We start from the raw sequence: 19,348 nt of genomic DNA, 5'->3' as shown, positions 1-19,348 counted from the left end.
AGGCTGTTTGATATATAGGATCATGTCATCTGCAAACAGGGACAGTTTGACTTCATCTTTTCCAATCTGGATGCCCTTTATTTCCTTCTCTTCTCTGATTGCTCTGGCTAATACTTCCAACACTATGTTGAATAGGAGTGGTGAGAGTGGGCATCCTTGTCTAGTTCCTGTTATTAAAGGAAAAGCTTTCAGCTTTTCCCCATTCAGGATGATATTGGCAGTGGGTTTATCATATATGGCTTTAATTATGTTGAGATACTTTCCCTCTATACCTAACTTATAGAGGGTCTTTGTCATGAGTGAGTGCTGAACTTTATCAAATGCTTTTTCAGCATCTATAGAGATGATCATATGGTCCTTGTGTTTGACTTTATTAATATAGTGTATCACATTTATTGATTTGCGTATGTTGAACCAATCTTGCATCCCTGGGATGAATGCCACTTGATCGTGGTGAATAATTTTATGTATGTGTTGCTGTATTCTGTTTGCTAGTATTTTTGTGAGGATTTTTGCATCTATATTCATCAAGGATATCGGCCTGTAGTTTTCTTTTTGGGTTATATCTTTACCTGGTTTTGGTATCAGGATGATGTTTGCTTCATAGAATGAGTTTGGGAAATTTGCGTCCGTTTCAATCTTTTGGAATAGTTTGTAAAGAATCGGTGTCAATTCCTCTTTGAATGTTTGGTAAAATTCTGCTGTGAATCCATCTGGTCCTGGGCTTTTCTTTGTTGGGAGCCTTCTTATAACAGCTTCAATCTCCTTTATTGTTATTGGTCTGTTCAAATTTTCTACGTCTTCACAGTTCAGTTTTGGGAGCTTGTGTGTGTCCAGAAATTTATCCATTTCCTCCAGATTTTCAAATTTGTTGGTGTATGTTTTTTTATAGTAGTCTCAAATGATTCCTTGTATTTCAGATGAATCAGTTGTAATATCACCTTTTTCATTTCTAATTTTTGTAATTTGAATCTTCTCTCTTCTTTTTTTTGTTAACCATGCTAATGGTTTGTCAATTTTATTTATCTTTTCAAAAAACCAACTTTTTGATTCATTAATCTTTTGTATTGTTTTTTGGGTTTCAATTTCATTGAGTTGTGCTCTGATCTTAATGATTTCTTTCCGTTTGCTAACTTTAGGTTTGGATTGTTCTTATTTTTCTAGTTCTTTAAGGTGAAGTGTTAGATCGTTCACTTGCCATCTTTCCATTCTTCTGAGGTGAGCATTTAATGCAATAAATTTCCCCCTTAATACTGCTTTTGCAGTATCCCACAGGTTTAGCTATGATGTATCATTATTTTCATTAGTTTCAATACATTTTTTGATTTCCTGCTTGATTTCTTCTTGGACCCATATGGCATTAAGTAGAATGCTGTTTAATTTCCATGTGTTTGTATAGTTTCCAGAATTTCATTTGTTATTGATTTCTAGTTTTAATCCATTGTGTTTTGAGAAAATACATGGGATAATTCCAATTTTTTTGAATTTGTTGAGACTTGATTTGTGACCTAATATGTGATCTGTCCTGGAGAATGATCCATGTGCTGATGAGAAGAATGAATATTCTGAGGTTGTTGGATGGAATGTTCTATAGATATCTGCCAAGTCGAATTGGTCTAGACTGTTGTTTAGATCTTGTGTTTCTCTGCTGATTCTTTGCCTAGATGATCTTTCCAATATTGATAGCAGCATGTTCAGGTCCCCTGCTATTATGGTATTAGTGTCTATTTCCTTCTTTAGGTCTAATAGAGTTTGTTTTATAAATCTGGCTGCTCTGACATTGAGTGCATACATGTTTATGATTGTTATGTCTTCTTGATGGATCAGTCCTTTTATCATTAGGTAGTGTCCCTCATTGTCTCTTTTTATGGTTTTTAGTTTAAAGTCTACTTTGTCAGATATAAGAATAGCTACTCCAGCTCATTTTTCTGTTCTGTTTGCATGGTAAATCTTTTTCCATCCTTTCACTCTTCATCTATGTGAGTCTTTGTGGGTGAGGTGGGTCTCTTGAAGGCAGCATATAGATGGGTCCTCCTTTTTAATCCAGTCAGCCAGTCTGTGTCTTTTGATTGGGGAATTTAAGCCTTTTACATTAAGAGTTGTTATTGAAAATTGTTGATTTATTACTAATATTTTATTGATTATTGTTTGGTTGTCTTAGTTGTCTTTTGTTCCTTGCTTTCTGATTTACTGTTTGTTTTCTGTGTTTGTGGGTTCCTTAGGTTGTAGATAGCCTTTTTGTTTGTTTGTTTTCTCTTCATGAATGCCATTTTTATTATACTAGTGGGTTTAGGTTTTTCTTGGTTTTTTATGGCAGTGGTAGTTATTTTTCAGGAACCAAACCCAGTTTAATAGTTTTTAACAATACAAAATCTGAAGCTAACTGAAAAAATGCTTCCTGTGTATACACATACAGACCTTTTTTTGGTTTGTTTTTCCTAATAAGAGGAACATTGAATATAGCATGAAAAAATGGTCTGATTAAAGGAAGACCTACCTTGTCATCTGTATGTAATCTACGAAGGGCTTGAAAGGAACACAGCTATGAAATGCACTGTTATTTGAATAAATATGTCCTGTATGTATCATTCTGTTTCACAAAAAGTAATAAAGTTGAGCTTCATTGGAGTAAATAAATAAAAGTAGATTAATTATAAATTTGTTACAGCAAGGAGACTTCTGCATTTACTATGAAACATGGGCAATGGGCTGACAACTAAAAAAGTGATCATTACTACCAGACCTGAGCCAAGGCTGCAATGACTTAGAATGCTAGCACAATACTTCAGAGAGGAAATCTCTTGGATTTCTTCCATGCTATCTTAGCTGTTGAAATATCTGGGGACCCATTTTAAGTAAGTCTACCAGTCCAACTGTGTGGTTTACCAAAAATAATAGTCAACTGAGATAGCAATACAAATATGAATTCAGTGTGAGATAAGCAGTTGGGAAAAGTGTATTATAAGTTATAAGGTGTGAAATATACATATTGTGCATATTTATATTAATAACAACCTGATTTTAATATATAATCAGTAAATGGGCACATATTATTGAAAAGCTTTTGTTCAAGGAAAAATTGATGGAAGAAATAAAAAGATAATTGTTATAATAAAATAATAGAATCTTTATTAAATTGAGTTCATATAACAAAAGAAGAAATAATTTTGAAATATAAATATAGAAATACATTAAAGAAATCTGTTAGCAAAAAGTAAATGAAGAGCATTGAGTTGTCCTATAACTGAAATTGTACAACCTTTCCTTTCCTTTTTGAGCAGGTTTTCTGGCCAGCATCTACAATCAAAGTTGAAGAGTGCAAAATGGCTGGCAAAGATCCCACAGTGAGTGTTAAAATAAAAAAAATAAAAAAAGACAAACTTAAATATTTGGTCTTTGAATCCATGAACTTTGAGTGCAGCCAAGTGTGAGACAAAGGGTGTTGGTGTTTTAAATCCTCCATTGGACACATGGAAAACAATGTGAATGTAAAAAGATTGGATCTCTTGCACCATTTGTAACACAGGAATTCCTGACTGGGTAGAAATTTCCTGCCTTGGTTTTATTATCTCACACAGACGATTTTCATGATAGATTTCAGTAATAACCCCGGTTCCAAGTGGATCCAACCTGCAGAATTCTCAGCAGGCTGCTGAAATAATGATAATGCAAATGTCTGGAGCAGCTCCCAGATACCATGTGGGCTTTCCAAGAAAGATTCTCAATGAAAAAGTAGTGGTTAGCCAGCACACTCCAGAGATATGTCACCAGTGATGAACAGTAACTTTCTTAATAAAAAATAACCACAGAAACAACAATCAAGGCAAGTATAAGTATGGATAAATGTTCAGTGTGCAACACTTGTACAAACTGTATTCCTTTAGGTGGGATTCAACATCATTGAGAAATAAATCTACATTGATTTCTACAAGCATATTACTGAAACTTACACATTAAATTATTTTTGGATATTATAAAAGAAATGCATGGGGCACATCTTTAATGTGCACAAATCATGTAATGTTTATAATAAAGCATATATGTCATTTCACATTTTTATCTCAAATCATCAAAAGCAATGTAATGGAACCAAGTATCAAAAACATCCACTCTTTCAAATACTTTTGTAGAGAGGTTCCTTTACTCTTTCAGTAAATACTGATTGATCACCTATTTTGTGTCTGGAGTAATGCTGATTGCAGGAGGCATAATTTGTGCAAAAAGAGACACAGTTCTGACTTAAATCAACTTTATTACCTTGTTGGAAAAGTCAACCTTAATCAAATAAGCATGGAGGTACATGCTAACTCAGGAATGAGATGAATATATGGTTATTGGGAAGAGAAACTAGAAAATGTACACATATACACTGAGCTTTGGTGTAGTGAGTGTTTCATCGATTTGTCAGGCTAGACAAAACTTGGAGAAAAACTAAACCTTGTGAAAGGTAGAAATGAAACTTTTATATTCATGGACTTTTAACAGTACCAGGTGTAAAGCTCCAAAAATGTTCACCTCAAGGCAGGGCCACGGAAGACTGGAGTGTAGGATGACCGAATCGCACTGGAGGGTTTTTGGCCCGAGAGTAGCTCAGCTCTGGGTTTCATGGTTCGATTTTACAATTCATCCAAAGAAGGGAATTTAAAAATTGGCAGAAAAAACTTGTAGGGACATATTTGCTTTCCAAGGGATCTGCTGAACCACAATCTAGAGGGAAAAATCCAGAAAAATGTGAAAGAAACATTCCAAAGAGTACATTGCAATGACCTTCCAGAGAACCAATAGTAGAATTATGTTGTGGAGAATGACGTCTTGGTCCCTGAAGCGATTATTTCAATAATTGTGCATGAATTAAACTATTTTCTTTTATTCCCTAATATAATTCCCCTATTGATGTATATCTGATCATGTCTTGCCTTTTGCCACAATAATATCCTGTGGCTATAATTGGTAAATTTGTCCTTTGTTCAAAAAGATTTGCATTTTCCATTCATAAAAACTGCCACAGGTAGAATATGTACAATTTAGATACCTTTGTACATTCTATTTCCAAAAATTGCTCTTGACTTTCTGAAGAATCTTAGCCAATTCATTTCATTTCTTGCTCTCTTTGGCAAAATAGAAACCGTTCCTCTGGTGTTTACTTTCAGATAATTAAAAGTCATTACATAGAATCTTCAATGCATTTTTCCCATAGTTTTTTCATGCTATAATATCATTCATGGATAAATTTAAATTCTGCTATATGGCAATTCCTATACACGAGGGAAATAACTAGGGGAGGGCTTGGTTTTAGGTATTTTTAGTACCCTGCAGGACAGGTTTTGTTTGTCCATACAACATTGTTGAGTCCTGGGAAATAATAATACAACTAATTCTTTCAAATACATGTTCTGTTTATACAAGAGAAGAGAATGTCTGACAAATCCATCTCATTTTATACATGCAAGGCACTTAAGAAGTGCTCTTTAATTAGGCCACAGGAAAAAAAGGCCCATGGTAGAAAAAATAATGTGAAATAGATCTTTGGAAGTTCTACAGAACAACCTATTTTTATTACACTTCTCAATGAAACCAAATATTTAAGAATTTCTTAACATTGTTAGAATAAATGTTGTCTAATAACTTAATATTTAATTTTCTTAAAAACACAGGAATTTAATATTTTAATTTACACATATCAGTAATTGTGAAGAAACTAGAAGTGAATAAGGTAGAATTCCTATATTTAAGAGCATTTACAATATGCTAGAGGTTATGAGACATATATATATATATGCAATAATTATCAAATAATAATGATGCCCAACATTTTAATGCCAAACATATTTAATGGAATAGGCTAGACACTGTTTTAAGTGTTTTATTTTAATGTTCATGACAGTGCTACAAGGTGCACATTATTTTCACCACCCACATTTTTAAGATAAAGAAATTGAACCACTAGGAGAGTGAGGAATTTCTCAAAGCTGAACTCTCTGTCTTACTTAGGCACATACAGCTCTAGATCCTACACCCTTAAATGCTAAAACATACTACCTCTCCAGGGAGAAAATGATAAATGTTAAAGATACACACAGAAGACAACAAGAACACAGTGCAGCTGGGATATTTAGGAAAGGTTTGATAGATTTGGTAGCAATCATGTTAGATCTTCAGTTAACCTTTCTCTTTATTTTGTTTCAGCGATACTGAAATTCAAATAAGCTGTACCGTCTCCCTCTTTCAGCCTCTGGTACATACTACATGTGATTCTTTTCTCCTTCAATTATCTTCCCATCTTTTTAGCCTGGGAAATGTCTGCTCATCCTTTCAGGTCACAGTGCATAAGTCACTTCCCTGGAGAGCCTTTTCTCCTCACCCAGGACTGGGCTAGAGGTCCCTCCTCCTTGCATGTGCACCTGAAACACTCTAGCACTTATTTCACCTCATTTTTAATTGTAAGTCTCCCCTCACTGATCAGAAATACTGTGTGGTAAATGTCATTACTCCCAGCACCCAGATCTGTGTCTAGACACTTCCTAAAATTTAAACAAGATCTGAATAAATGGAAATGGAACCAAGCAAGCTTGGGAATCTGTTCCAAGTGATTACCTGGAGTTCAGGATGGGACATAATAAATGATGAGTTTATTAATGCTTTTAGATTAATGACGTTTGCAATAAATTCATTATGCACATATTTTAGAGGTAATTTTGTTAAGTAAAATTTTCTGCTTTTAGATATTTACGTATTATTCATCTACTAAACAAAACATAAAGTGGTGACAATTAAAATCTGTACTACTATAACAGTAGAGAGAAAAAATAAAACAGAATCAAGCATCCCTTAATCCTTTAGAGTTTTTAGTTATATCAAACTTTAACTGAGGTTATTAAAAGACATAACAGTTATTTATAAGAAGAAAATTAAACATAACTTAAAATTTGATCCCAGGTAATATCATAATCTTATAATAGACTAATGTTTACAAAGAAAATAAATTATCATGGTGGAAATATGCCTTAATTTTTCTGCCTTAGATAAACCTACTTTCCATTTCTCTTTCTACCCCTAAGTACTGACATTTTTACATACTCCATTTATTCCTAGATTTTAATATTTTATTCATGTTCTAGATGAATTAAGCTTAAATAATAGCACATGCTGCCAAACATATCCAATGAGATAGGGCTTAATGAATGTGATAAGTGAATATTGTAGGGTATTTTTGAAATATTAAGCAAGGTTATAAGAAGGTAATTCAAACAGTTTGTGGAAAAATAGAATTAAAAGATAATATGAATCTTTCCAGGAACTTTTGGAAATACCCTTTTATATATTTAGACATATATTCATTTTATGCACGCAATATTGAACTTTATTAATTATAGAATATCAGTTTCCCTATTTCTGTGACCAGATGATCCCAAACTACTAGAAACTACATTTTCTTTAGGAATAACTTCATCAGAGTAACGTGATTTATACCCCACACCCAAGAGGTATAGACCAAGAAGAAAAAAATGAGAGTTACTTTTTGAATTTGTATAGTATAGACCTATATTTTTAAAGGCCTATTCACATGTGCTCCAGGATATATTTTTTAAAAATCAATTTTCATATTATAAAACTAATATATACTCAATACTGAAATCTTTGAAGGCCTAGAAAAGCACATAGAATGCAACAGAAAGTAAACCATCTCTTACTAGGTCTTTAACATTGGAAAATTAACTTCTTGGTTTCCTTATCTGTGAATGCTAATACATAGTATATACCTTATTGGGTTGTTAAGAGGATTAATGAGTTTATATTTGCAGAGAGCTTAGAGCAGTACATAGCACACAGTAAATGCTAAATCACTGTTAAATAAAGTGAATTGCACTACTGAACATAATTAGTCTTAACAATTTAGGGTATATTCTCCTAGCAGTTTATTATATAAACATGTATGTATATATAAAATAAAATGGTATTGTATCCTGCATAATGTTAACAGCCTTATTTTTTATTAGAATTGTGCTAGGAAATAGCTTTAAAAGAGAATTAAACAATGGAAAGAAAGTATCCATGGTATTTATTTTCACTGCAGTCTCTAAGACTTCAGTCTTTCTCCAAACCTTTCATGGATTTCTACTATAGTCAGGACTTGTACTATGCTCTGTGCAGGACAAAATGCCCTGTCCACTTTATAGGGTTTGTATCGACAATGTAAGTCAAAAATGCAAATGAAAGAATCTAATATCTATCAATTGTACGTGCTTATTATGTACCAGATATTATTCCAACTTCTTAATATATTGCTCACAACAAATATTATCATTGCCATTTTATAGATACAAAGACTGAAGCACAGAGAGACTAAAGTAACTGTGTTAAATTCTAACAGCTGATAAAAGGTGACTCAAGGGTTTGAACCCAGATCATCTGGCTTTGAGGTCTGCATGCTTAAATCTCCCCTCCGCTCTCTGCAATGCTCTCTACTGCCCATCTGAAGATTATGACATGATGACAGACCAACTCTAATTACCTCTATCATTTCATTGCACAGTATTCCCCTAACCCCTCCAGGCACTATTCCTCATGTAAATCCTGCACTCTTATGCCTCTGTTTCTGTTCATGCTCTTTTCTGTTGAAATGTTCTTTCCTTATACTTTTGCCTGTCAAAATCTCCAGCTTACTGTGCAAGACCCAGCTCAAGTGACACCTGCACTCAAACCTTTGCACTCAGTTCACTTGATCTTAGCAAAAGGCCAAGAAGTGATTGCACCTAGTTCAGCATTACTTATTCTCTCTTCTTTCCTTCTAGAGCACATTTTAAAAATACAGCCCCTACCATAGCATTTACTTCAGCCTGATATATTATGCCCTCCTTTCTATGAAAGCAGTAATTGAGTCTGTTTGTTCAGTGTTGCTAGCACCATGTACAGTGCCTTGCATAGGATGAGTTCAGTAAATATTTGCTGAATGGAATTGACACTATTGCAATGGTCTAGGTCAGAAATAATGTGGACAGAAACTAAGGCAGCACACAGTGGAAATGCAAAGTATCTAGATAATTATTTCCAATAATTAACTCAACTTTGTTTTTACTTTTGTGTTCTTGTGAGGAGGAGGGGGGAGGACACACAGAGTGTTGGATAGTATGGGAGTCTGTTCATGGCTAATCAATCCTATAGAAAAGCTGGGTAATGGAGGTTGGCCATGGTTCAAGTCCCAGCTCAGTTACTTATTAAACCTAGAGTACTTCATTTTAACTCTCTGGGACTCAATTTCCTCTTTGCTAAAATGGGATAACAATGCTTAAGTTAGAGCATTGCTATGAGAATTGAAGGATTAAGAGCTCTGTAAATATTAATAACTTGTAAAAACTATAAAAAGTTTCATAAATATTAATAACTGTCAAAAAAACAATGTAGATTTCTCACCCAATGACAAATTATAAAGTGGCTAAAAGTACAGGATTCAATGTTAAAAACATAGGTGTTTAAAATCTGCTTTATAGTTTCTAACTATATGACCTCAGGCAAGTTAACTAAAAAAAACTCAAAGCTTTATTTTTCTAAGAGGGGCTGAGTTGTAAAAAAAAAAAAAACTGAATGAATACATGTAATCGCCAAAGTAGCATATAGTGAGTGTTAAATAAATGTCTGGTATAGAAGTGAAAATCAACCTCCTGGTAGGAAAAAATAAATAAATAAATAAATAAATAAAATAATTATTTCATTGCCTAGCACATAATAAACTCAATAAATATTAGCCATAGGAAGCATATAGATAGATATAAACATGTACATGAAATGAGTATAATCTGTATTTGAAATATAAAAGAGACGGTAATGTCTTTTTTCTTTTTACCACTATCAGTAATTCATGAATGTAAATTGACTGTCTGAAAAACCCAAGATAAGACAGACATAAGCTGTTATTAATAGAATTGGATTGAATTCATGTCTTACAAGAAAATACTATATACAGAATCCCAGAATGATTAAACTTGAATGTGAAAAAAAAAATACGCACAAGTCTCATTGCTCACAGATTCCCTTCACACAGACATATATATACACCATACTTCATCTATGCTTTTTCTCCAGAGAAACATATTATCATCTGTAGTTATATTAGATCATTAATTTCCAGGTACCTCTATAAACAGGTGTCAAGATACAATGATACTTTATATATAACAAAAATCCTTAATGTCTTAAAATAAAAATAAATTGTATAGCTTGGTCTGTAATGATTAATTTCTTTGACAGAAGAGCTAAATGATTGATTATTTGATAATAAAAATCTATAATAGAAACATCTGTGTAAAATTACTACTTATGAAAAGAAGTATATATTTGCTGGCATGTAATAATGAATATAAAAGGAGAAAATGATGAAAAAATATAAAATAGTATTGACTTTAAATTTATCTTGTATTTTAGCAAAGTTTATTTTATTTTATTTTTTCAATATAAATAACATATGTGCATTATAAAAAATTAGGAACATACATGGTGCCTAGAAGAGGAAAAAAAATAACATATGTTGTCTGACCACCCAGGGAAAAACTGTTAACTTTTGATGTACTTTTTTATAATTTTTTAAAAAAATGTTCTGTCCCTAATTATGAAATTATTTTTAATAATGATCTTTGAGAGAAATTGACTTTATGAAGGGAACAGCATTTAATCACAGGCTAGATTAATTTACAGTCAGCAAAGGATAGTGAGCCTAGCAAATGTGGAACATTCAGTGATTAATTTGGTCATAGAGAGCCGCATTTGGTGCTGACCATGTTTATGTACTCCTGCAAGGTCACAGTCAATTTAGAATTACAGTAATTATTTTGTATTTCATTGAGTGAATAAATGCAGCCTTGCCTTTAGTTGAACTGAGAGCAGGTGAAAAAGAAGTTTTGGGGGACAGGAAAGAAGTATTTTAGGAAATCAAGGGCAGGGAAAATGATTACATCATTTTCATAGAAAGCAACAGCTATGCTGGCATTTTGTTTAAGGTCAGTTCTATTTGCCAATTGTAAAAGCCAACAGTGTTTGCGATTGTGCACTGCTAATAATATGGAACTTGTATAAGCACAATTTTATTCAAAACATGTTTGTACAATGTGTGTGTGTATATAAAATGTTTTAAGGAAAATTTGAGATAAACAACTTATATATCTCAATGTCTACACTTTCTCAGGTAAACAGTAAATTTATAAAGTTGCAAAACAAAAACACAGAATATAAAATGTTAAAAAAAGAGAAAGATCATTTTACGTATTTGAGGTGAACTACCTTCTTCCTGAAATAAATCAATAAAATGAATCATGTTGTTCTCTTATAATTCCCTCAAACATATCCCATACCAATAACAACAAAAAAAGCTAGAACAGAAAGGAATATGTATGGCAAAGTATTGCTAGGTAATGTTTACTTTGTATATTGACAAGTACATATTTAAGAGCTTTTTCAAATGAAGTGTTAGAATCGGTAAAGACTTAAGCAGAAACTTTGTTCGGTTGAGCTTTATGAGGGCAGAGATTTTTGTCTGTTTTATTCAGAGGATGTCCAAAAGGTTTGACAATAACCTGACATATAGTAGTTCCTCAGTAAATTATTTATTGAGTGACTGTTTCTGTCATATTTTTCTGGCTGTTCCTTTGTCATTGTTTTTCTTAGGTGGCACCAAATCTTAATACTTGATTTAGTCCTTCCATAAATTAGTTGAGTGTTCTGAAATTACCTTTATGAGGTACACACATAATTTCTCAAAGATATTCAATAATATGTCAAGAGCTTATGTCACCTCATTGCTACCTACCATACAAAATCTTAAGTTAATATAGCTGGTAGAAATAGCAATACAAGTCACTGAGTTACTAACTGCTTATTTACCAATTCTTTTAGCATGGTTGTGGGAATTTCGTCCGTGTAATCCAGACTTTCAATCGCACTCATCTGTATGTCTGCGGGAGTGGTGCTTTCAGTCCAGTCTGTACTTATTTGAACAGAGGAAGGAGATCAGAAGTAAGTGTAAAAATTTAACAATTTTAGTTTTGATGTTAGTGTCAAAGATTTTTGAAACTGTATTTAGAGTAAAAACTTGGCAATATCAATATTCATAAAATATTTTAATGCCCTTTAAACACAAAGTGTCTTACATTTTCTTTCTTTCTGCCAAGGTAAAGAAAGTATAGCCTTTTGCCTTCAACTAAAAAAATCTCTATATATATATTAATTGAAGACAACTATATATAGTTTTAGTATATTGTATATATATATATTAGCATATATATGTTTCTAAATGGAAAGCTGTAAAAAAAGAAGAAAAATGTTGTAATTTCATACTTTAAACATAAAACACTGATAATATTTGTTTCAAATTATAGAAATATTATAATATAAACTTACCTTCTCAAATCTATTTTAATTTCTTATTCATCTTTCAAATTTAGTAAATCATTCTGAGGTTCATGAAGCAAGTGTCTTTGTTGAAAAGAACATTATATAATTAATAAATCATACTTTCATATTAGAACAATATTGCCCTACCCTGAGCTATTCTAGCTTCATTCTTACATAAGTTAAAATGATATAGGGTATTGCGATGTGGTGTTTGCTGAAGACTATTCAAATATATAACTTATGTATAGCTGAATATAAGGCTGGTTGAACTTCACCTATGATATTTAAGACTGAGTTTACCATCTCAGTCCACAGCTGTTGACTAAGGAGAATATGCATTAGACCAAAACAGGTTTTCATCATTCTTTTACCCAAATATTTTGTTTTATTTAATATAATTATTCTAAAGATGGAATTCTTCCAGACTATCTTGATTTGGTTTCATTGTGCAACTTAAGTCTAGAAATGTCAGTTCTTAAATAATGTTTTCATTCAATTTTAGAGGTTAGAGTTGTGAAAACAATGAAATATTGCTACGGATGTACCTTATAAGGTTTATTTTCTTTTAACAAGAATTAATCTACTTTAGCAGTAATATAGTTGGACAATAATTCTCTGTATATTCCTTCATTATTATATTTCTTTTTTTAGGCATGTAATGTACACATATATATTTTGATGAATAAAAAGTTATTTAAAAATAACTCAGTAATTATAATTTGACCCCAAATTAAAGCATTTCCAAATGTAGTTCAAGATCCTATGAAATATTAAAATTCTTAAAGGAAAAGTAAAGTTATGCGTCTTGAAAGAATACAGTTGGCTGCATTGAGCTTGTCATTAGAACCACATGCCTATGATCAATTGATTAAATAAACTACTGCCTCAGATGTCTGCGATCTGTCAGACACTCCCCTGAAGTCTGTGCAGTCACTGTAGAGGCCAACAATAGCATAGCAGTTTTCAGAGCACAGATTTCAAATAAAATCGTTTTCCCATGCACAAATTGCCTGCTATGCACTTTAAGACTTAATTGGAAAGTCTGTCCAAGAAATAATCTCCTTTGGAAAACCAGCATGGAATAAATTATAATCACTTTGCTGAAAATGAGCTACTTTAGTCTCACTTCAAAAGATATGTTTCAAAGGGGAAGCATTTTTATTAATTAATTTAATCTTTTGAAGAATATGTGAACATTTTAAGAGCTAATTTAGGTATAAAAAGGGTTATGATTTTTGAGCTTTATATGTTTTCCTTGATAGTCAACTCTAGCCAGATTTTTACCATAATATCATTTTTATATATCTGTAGTATATAAACCACAATGTAAATATTGAACTGCACAGTTTTATCAAACATCTGAAATATTTATTTTAGTTTAGTTTAGGATAAAATATCCCCTAGCATAAAATAACCACATGAAGTTTTATTATGAGAGAATTTTCCTTCTTCTTCATAAGAAACACTGTATTTTGTAATGACCAGAAGTAGTACTTACTGCCAACACCCAACACCATATTAAGATATTTTATTCTAAACCAATTTGAAAGTGAGCAAGGTTAGGCTGGAGCAGTCATTAATTATTCTATTTTATTTGTGAGACATTATTCACCATCATTCTTTTTTTATTTTAATATTTACTTGTACATATTCATGGGTACAGTGTGTTGTTTCAATGCATGCATATACTGCATAATGAATCACATAGGGCAGATAGCATAGTTGTGTATCCTTTAGTTCCCTCCCTCTCCTCCCCTCTACCCACCTCCTCTCCCAGCCTCTGGTAACCACTTATTCTACTCTCTACTTCTATGAAACCCACTATTTTCTTTTTTTTTTTTTTTTTTTTAAGATTCCACATATGAGTGAGACCATGCAGTATTTGTCTTTCTGTGCCTGATTTACTTCACTTAACATGATGGTTCCCAGTTCCATCCATGTTACTTCAAATGATAGGGTATCATTTCTTTTTATAGCTGGATATATTCCATTGTGTATATATACCAATTTTTTTCACTCATTCATCCATTGATATGTGAATAGTGCTGGGATGTTCATGGGAGTACAGATGTCTTTTTGATATATTGATTTCTTTTCCTTTAGGTCTATACCTAGTAGTGGGATAGCTGGGTCTCAAGGTAGATCTGATTTAATTCTCTGAGGAAGCTCCATACCGTTTTCCACAAAGGCTGTACCAATTCATGTTCCCACCAACACTGTGGGAGTGTTCCCTCTTCTCCACATCCTCGCCAACATTTGCTATTTTCTGTCTTGTTGATAATAGCCATTTTAACTGGTGTGAGATGATATCTCATTGTGGTTTTAATTTGCATTTCCCTAATGATTAGTATTTTGAGCATTTTTTCATGTACTTACCGGCCATTTGTATGTTTCTTTTGAGAAATGTCTACTTAGGTCTCTTGCTTGTTTTTTAATTGGGTTATTTGTGTTTTTGCTGTTGAGTGTTTGAGTCCCTTATGTATTCTTGATATTAGCCACTTGTCTGATGTGTAGTTTGCAAACACTTTCTCCCATTCTGTAGGTTGTCTCTTCACTTTGTTGATAGTGTCACTTGCTGTGCAGAAACTTTTTTAGTTTTTTCTTTTTCTTTTACGTGTGTGTGTGTGTGTGTGTGTGTGTGTGTGTGTGTGTGTGTGTGTGTGTGTGTGTGTGTGTGTGTGTGTGTGTGTGTGTGTGTGTGTGTGTGGCTGGCCAGCATGGAGATCCAAACCCTCAATGTTGGTGTTACAAAGCTGTGTACTAACCAACAGAGCTAACTGGCCAGCCCATACTTTTTAGTTTGATGTAGTCCCAATTTGTGTATTTTTGCTTTAGGTGCCTGTGCCTTTGTAGTCTTGCTCAAAAAAGTGTTGCCCACTCTCATTTCATGTAGCATTTCCCCTATGTTTTCTTCCAATAGTTTCATAATTTCAGGTCTTAAATTTAGGTCTTTAATCCATTTTGAGTTATTTTTTGTGTATGATGACAGATAGAGGTGTAGTTTCTATCTTCTGCATGTGGATATGCAGTTTTCCCAACACCATTTATTGAAGAGGCTGTTCTTTCCCTGCTGTATATTCTTGGCACCTTTATTGAAAATCAGTTGGCTGTTAAGTGAGTGGGTTTATTTCAGGGTTCTCTATTCTGTCCCATTAATCTATTTGTCTGTTTTTATGCTAGTACCATGCTGTATTGGTTACTATAGCTTTATATTTTATTTTGAAGGCAGGAAGTGTGATGCCTCCAACTTTGTTCTTTTGTTCAAGTTTGCTTTAGCTATACAAAGTCTTTTGTGGTTCCACACAAATTTTAAGATCACTTTTTCTATTTCTGTGAAGAATGCCATTGGTATTTTAATAGGGATTGTGTTGAATATATAGATTGCTTTGTAGTATCTGTTTGTATTCATAGAAATGTATTGGTTATAAGAGAATATTTTATGAGCCCACTTCAAGTTCGGAGTATCACACACTTGCCTTCTTTATACCCTGTCACTCCAATATTTTGCTGGACTGACTCAGAGCTTTCCTAGAGCATTTCATCAGTCTTCATCCACCTTTGCTACATCAAAACCTAACCCTGGTTCTTTTCTTCTATCCACTATCTTCACTCTTTGTGTTCAGTTCCTGGAAAAAGATAAAGCAACGCAAGTACTGTATGATTTCAAACTAGTAAATACAGCATCAGGGGAAAAAAAGTGATTGGTTAATGTTGCTGCAAATTCTTGGGATCTTTTACCACATTTCAACTCTGGTTGATTTTATCCAATGTCTCTATAATACCTGTTTCAACAATGGGTACCATTTAAGCCTGTAACCCTGCCACTTATCATCAAGCAGATAAATTTACCTTTGACTGACCGAGCCTATGACAGGTGACCAAGAATATCATAAGCATCCAAATTATTCCCTATGCTTTTTGAAGGAAATTTATAACCAAATTAGTCTGCTTCAGCATCTTTTTGTAGTTTTTCTCCTGCTTCAAAAGGAAAATTGTGCATTTTCTTTATCAACAAAGTTATTTAATAAATAACTCTCATCGCTCTTGTATATCATCATTCCCTTTTTTCCACAATTTGTTTCCTGTTTAAAAATAGGATTATATTTCCTTTCCTTAAAGTCATTAGCCTTGGTTCTGTGGCTTTTTTTGAACTTGTCTTTCTCTTTCACTTCATCACAAACCTTCATAGACTTGTAGAATGAATTTCTAGCTTTTATTCTTTTGTTGCCCATGTCTTTATTAAAACTTTCTAATTGTCTTTCATTCACATACATTAACTAAAACTGTTTAAGAATCAAGACTCCTCAATGACCAAATTAATTCCTTCAATCAGCATCCCTTCTCCTAGGCCAATCTATAACATTAAATGCTTTTGATCATGCCCTTTATTTTTCAATGTCCGTATTGACATCTATGACTGCGGGACATTTTGCTATGTCTTCTTTTCTAATTTTTCACCACCTACTCTCTTTCTGGTCCTAATATTTTCTCTTATTAATTCAACCCACAAATATTATTTATTTAATGAGAATAAAGGCAGAAACAAAATCATGTCAAAACTTGCAGACTACCTTAAAGATATTGGTCTTTCTCATGTGTTAAAGAAGTAACTGGAACAATCTTGAGCAGAAAATGGCATGCACAGAATTGTCTTGTCACTTGTGTGCTATGTTTCAGATGATTTGGGGTATGGAGGGAGAGGTTGGAAGAGCTGTGGGGAGGCCAGTTAGTTTATATAGTTGGCCAAGAAAGAGGTTATTGTACTCAGGTGGTAGCAATAGAGACAGAGAGGCACAAAGTATAGGATAGTATAGGTGATGTTGGTGGATTGGTATATGTAAATAAAAATATATAATGGTATATATGTTGACACTTTTGTTGTTTGTTTGTTTATTTTTAGCGGCTTTAATTATATAGTTGACATGAAGTGAGGTGAGAAACAATGAGCCTGTAGAGTCTGAGATGCCATTGAAGATCTGACTAGAAATATAAAATAAGCAGTTGAACATGAGGCTGGATGTCATTGTTTTATAAGAGTAACTGAAGCCTGAGAAAAGTGCAGATTTAATCATACAGAGAGAGCATAGAATGAGGAGAGAAGAATAATAGTGACTGAGACTTGGGAATCTCCTGTCTCCCAACTTTAATGGCCAGTTGGAGAAAAAGTGACAAGCAAACAAGACTTAAAAGAAACAACCAGAGACATAGGGAGAAAAAACAAGAGTGTGTTGGTTCTGGGAATAAAAATAAATCACTTACAAAAAACAGAAGTAGTCAACAATCTTGAATATCATTGAGAATTCAAATAAGATGAGGTCTAAAAAATAAGAACTGAATTGTGAACCATGATTGTTAACAATCTTATCGAAAAGTGTTCGAATAGAGCAATTGAGGCTGAATGCCCAATTAAAGTGGATGGAGAAGAAAGTAAGGAGTCAGAAAATGGTGATGGGTATGTATGTAATTCTTTGAGAAATATGGTTCATAAGAAGAGTGCTGTGTGGGAATTGAAGGGATTTTTAAATGACTTTATTTAAAGGATTAGTTAATAAGCTGAAATTATATAACAAAGAAACATAAGGGATCATGGAATGTATAAGGTGCCTAAGAAGGCTGGATAAGATGAACTCCAAAGCACTGGTTGAAGGATTGGCCTCGAAGTAAGAATAGTAGTTCCTTTCATGTTTCAGTGGATGTGTGTGTGTGTGTGTGTGTGTGTGTGTGTGTGTGTGTGTGTGTGTGTTTGTGTGTGTGTGTGTGTACAGGTATATATATTTACACCTTTGGTAGTGAGAAGTTAAAGATGTTTTCTTTAAGGGCTTCATTTTGTCTGTAAAGTGGCAATAATATGAGCTGAGAATAAGTTAGGAAGTAAAAAATGGGATTTGACTACAGTGGCAAAGGCTTGAAATTTTTGATTGAAGAACCAGTTAACAAAAGCATTCTCAAGAGGTTGCTGAGCACTGCAGAGGGTCTGTTTTGGGTTGGTGATCACAAATCTATATGTTGAATTACTGTAGATTACCTTTTTGGGGGTTACCTTCTGCAAAATGCTTAGTAATTTGGAGCAAGTATGGAGAATGTAGATAAAAATGTCTTTCCAGGATGTGTATGCAATAAAAAAGGTCATGCATTTGAGGAACTTAATATTTTTGGCAAAAATTTATTGAAATTCAAAAACATGAACTCTATATTTGTTATTAAATCAAGAACAGAAAAGGCTGATAAACTGGTGAGAAGTAGAGAGGATATCTTAGAAGATAGGTTTCAAGAATTATTTCCAGATGCTTGAGTTAGTGATTATCAAGTTAGACCACAACTTTTCCTGGTGGTGACCAGATTTAGATGATGATTGTGTATGAGGATGCTGTGCACTGGAGGAGTGGGTCAGTGGAGAGCCAATGGTATCTAAACAATCTCCTCAATTTCTGCAGGGCCAACTCTCACTTATTTGCAATCTATCTGTGGCTCTAGAACCACAATCAGGCTTACTAAATTTTATTTCTCCTCATCTTTACAACTATTTATTGAGCTTAGTCATTACATAAACGAAGACTTTTGGAAAGTAGATGTAGCTAGGAGTCAGGAGACTGAATTTGAATTTTGTTTTTGACACCCTTTAGCAACATGGTCTTGGGCAAGTCATATTGTCATCACCTATAGAGTGAATTCATTGAAAAGATTTATGTTGTAGGATGTTTTCAGGCTAGAGGACTGTGATTCTTTTCAAGTTTTATCATTCCCTGTTGCCTCAGGGATGTCCTGAACTAGATCAAACTGCATATAACAAAAGTGAACTAGATTTACTTTCTTCAAGGAGTCAAAACTTTAGAATCATCTTTTTTTTCTTCATCTTTCTGAACTACAAACACCTTCCAGTTGATTGTCAAGCTCTCTTGATTGTCATTATACAAATTCTCTTACATCTTTACTGCTCTTACCCTGACCACTGAGATTATGGTGTATT

At 33.2% G+C, this 19,348-nt stretch overlaps 1 protein-coding gene across 1 annotated transcript in view; it reads left to right on the top strand.

Annotated features, from left to right (window-relative positions):
* The window catches only part of SEMA3C (semaphorin 3C), a 162,726-nt gene that overhangs the window by 82,850 nt on the left and 60,528 nt on the right, over positions 1-19,348 (top strand). Inside the window, exons 4-5 of the mRNA XM_063099746.1 lie at positions 3,282-3,344; positions 11,884-12,003. Coding sequence (XP_062955816.1) covers positions 3,282-3,344; positions 11,884-12,003 — 183 coding nt within the window. The remainder of the gene's footprint in view (positions 1-3,281; positions 3,345-11,883; positions 12,004-19,348) is intronic.

This window comes from Cynocephalus volans, chromosome 6, assembly GCF_027409185.1.
Source record: "Cynocephalus volans isolate mCynVol1 chromosome 6, mCynVol1.pri, whole genome shotgun sequence".
Lineage (NCBI taxonomy): Eukaryota > Metazoa > Chordata > Mammalia > Dermoptera > Cynocephalidae > Cynocephalus > Cynocephalus volans.
The sequence above is the reverse complement of the archived record's forward strand: the minus strand, read 5'-3'. Positions and strand labels throughout refer to the sequence as shown.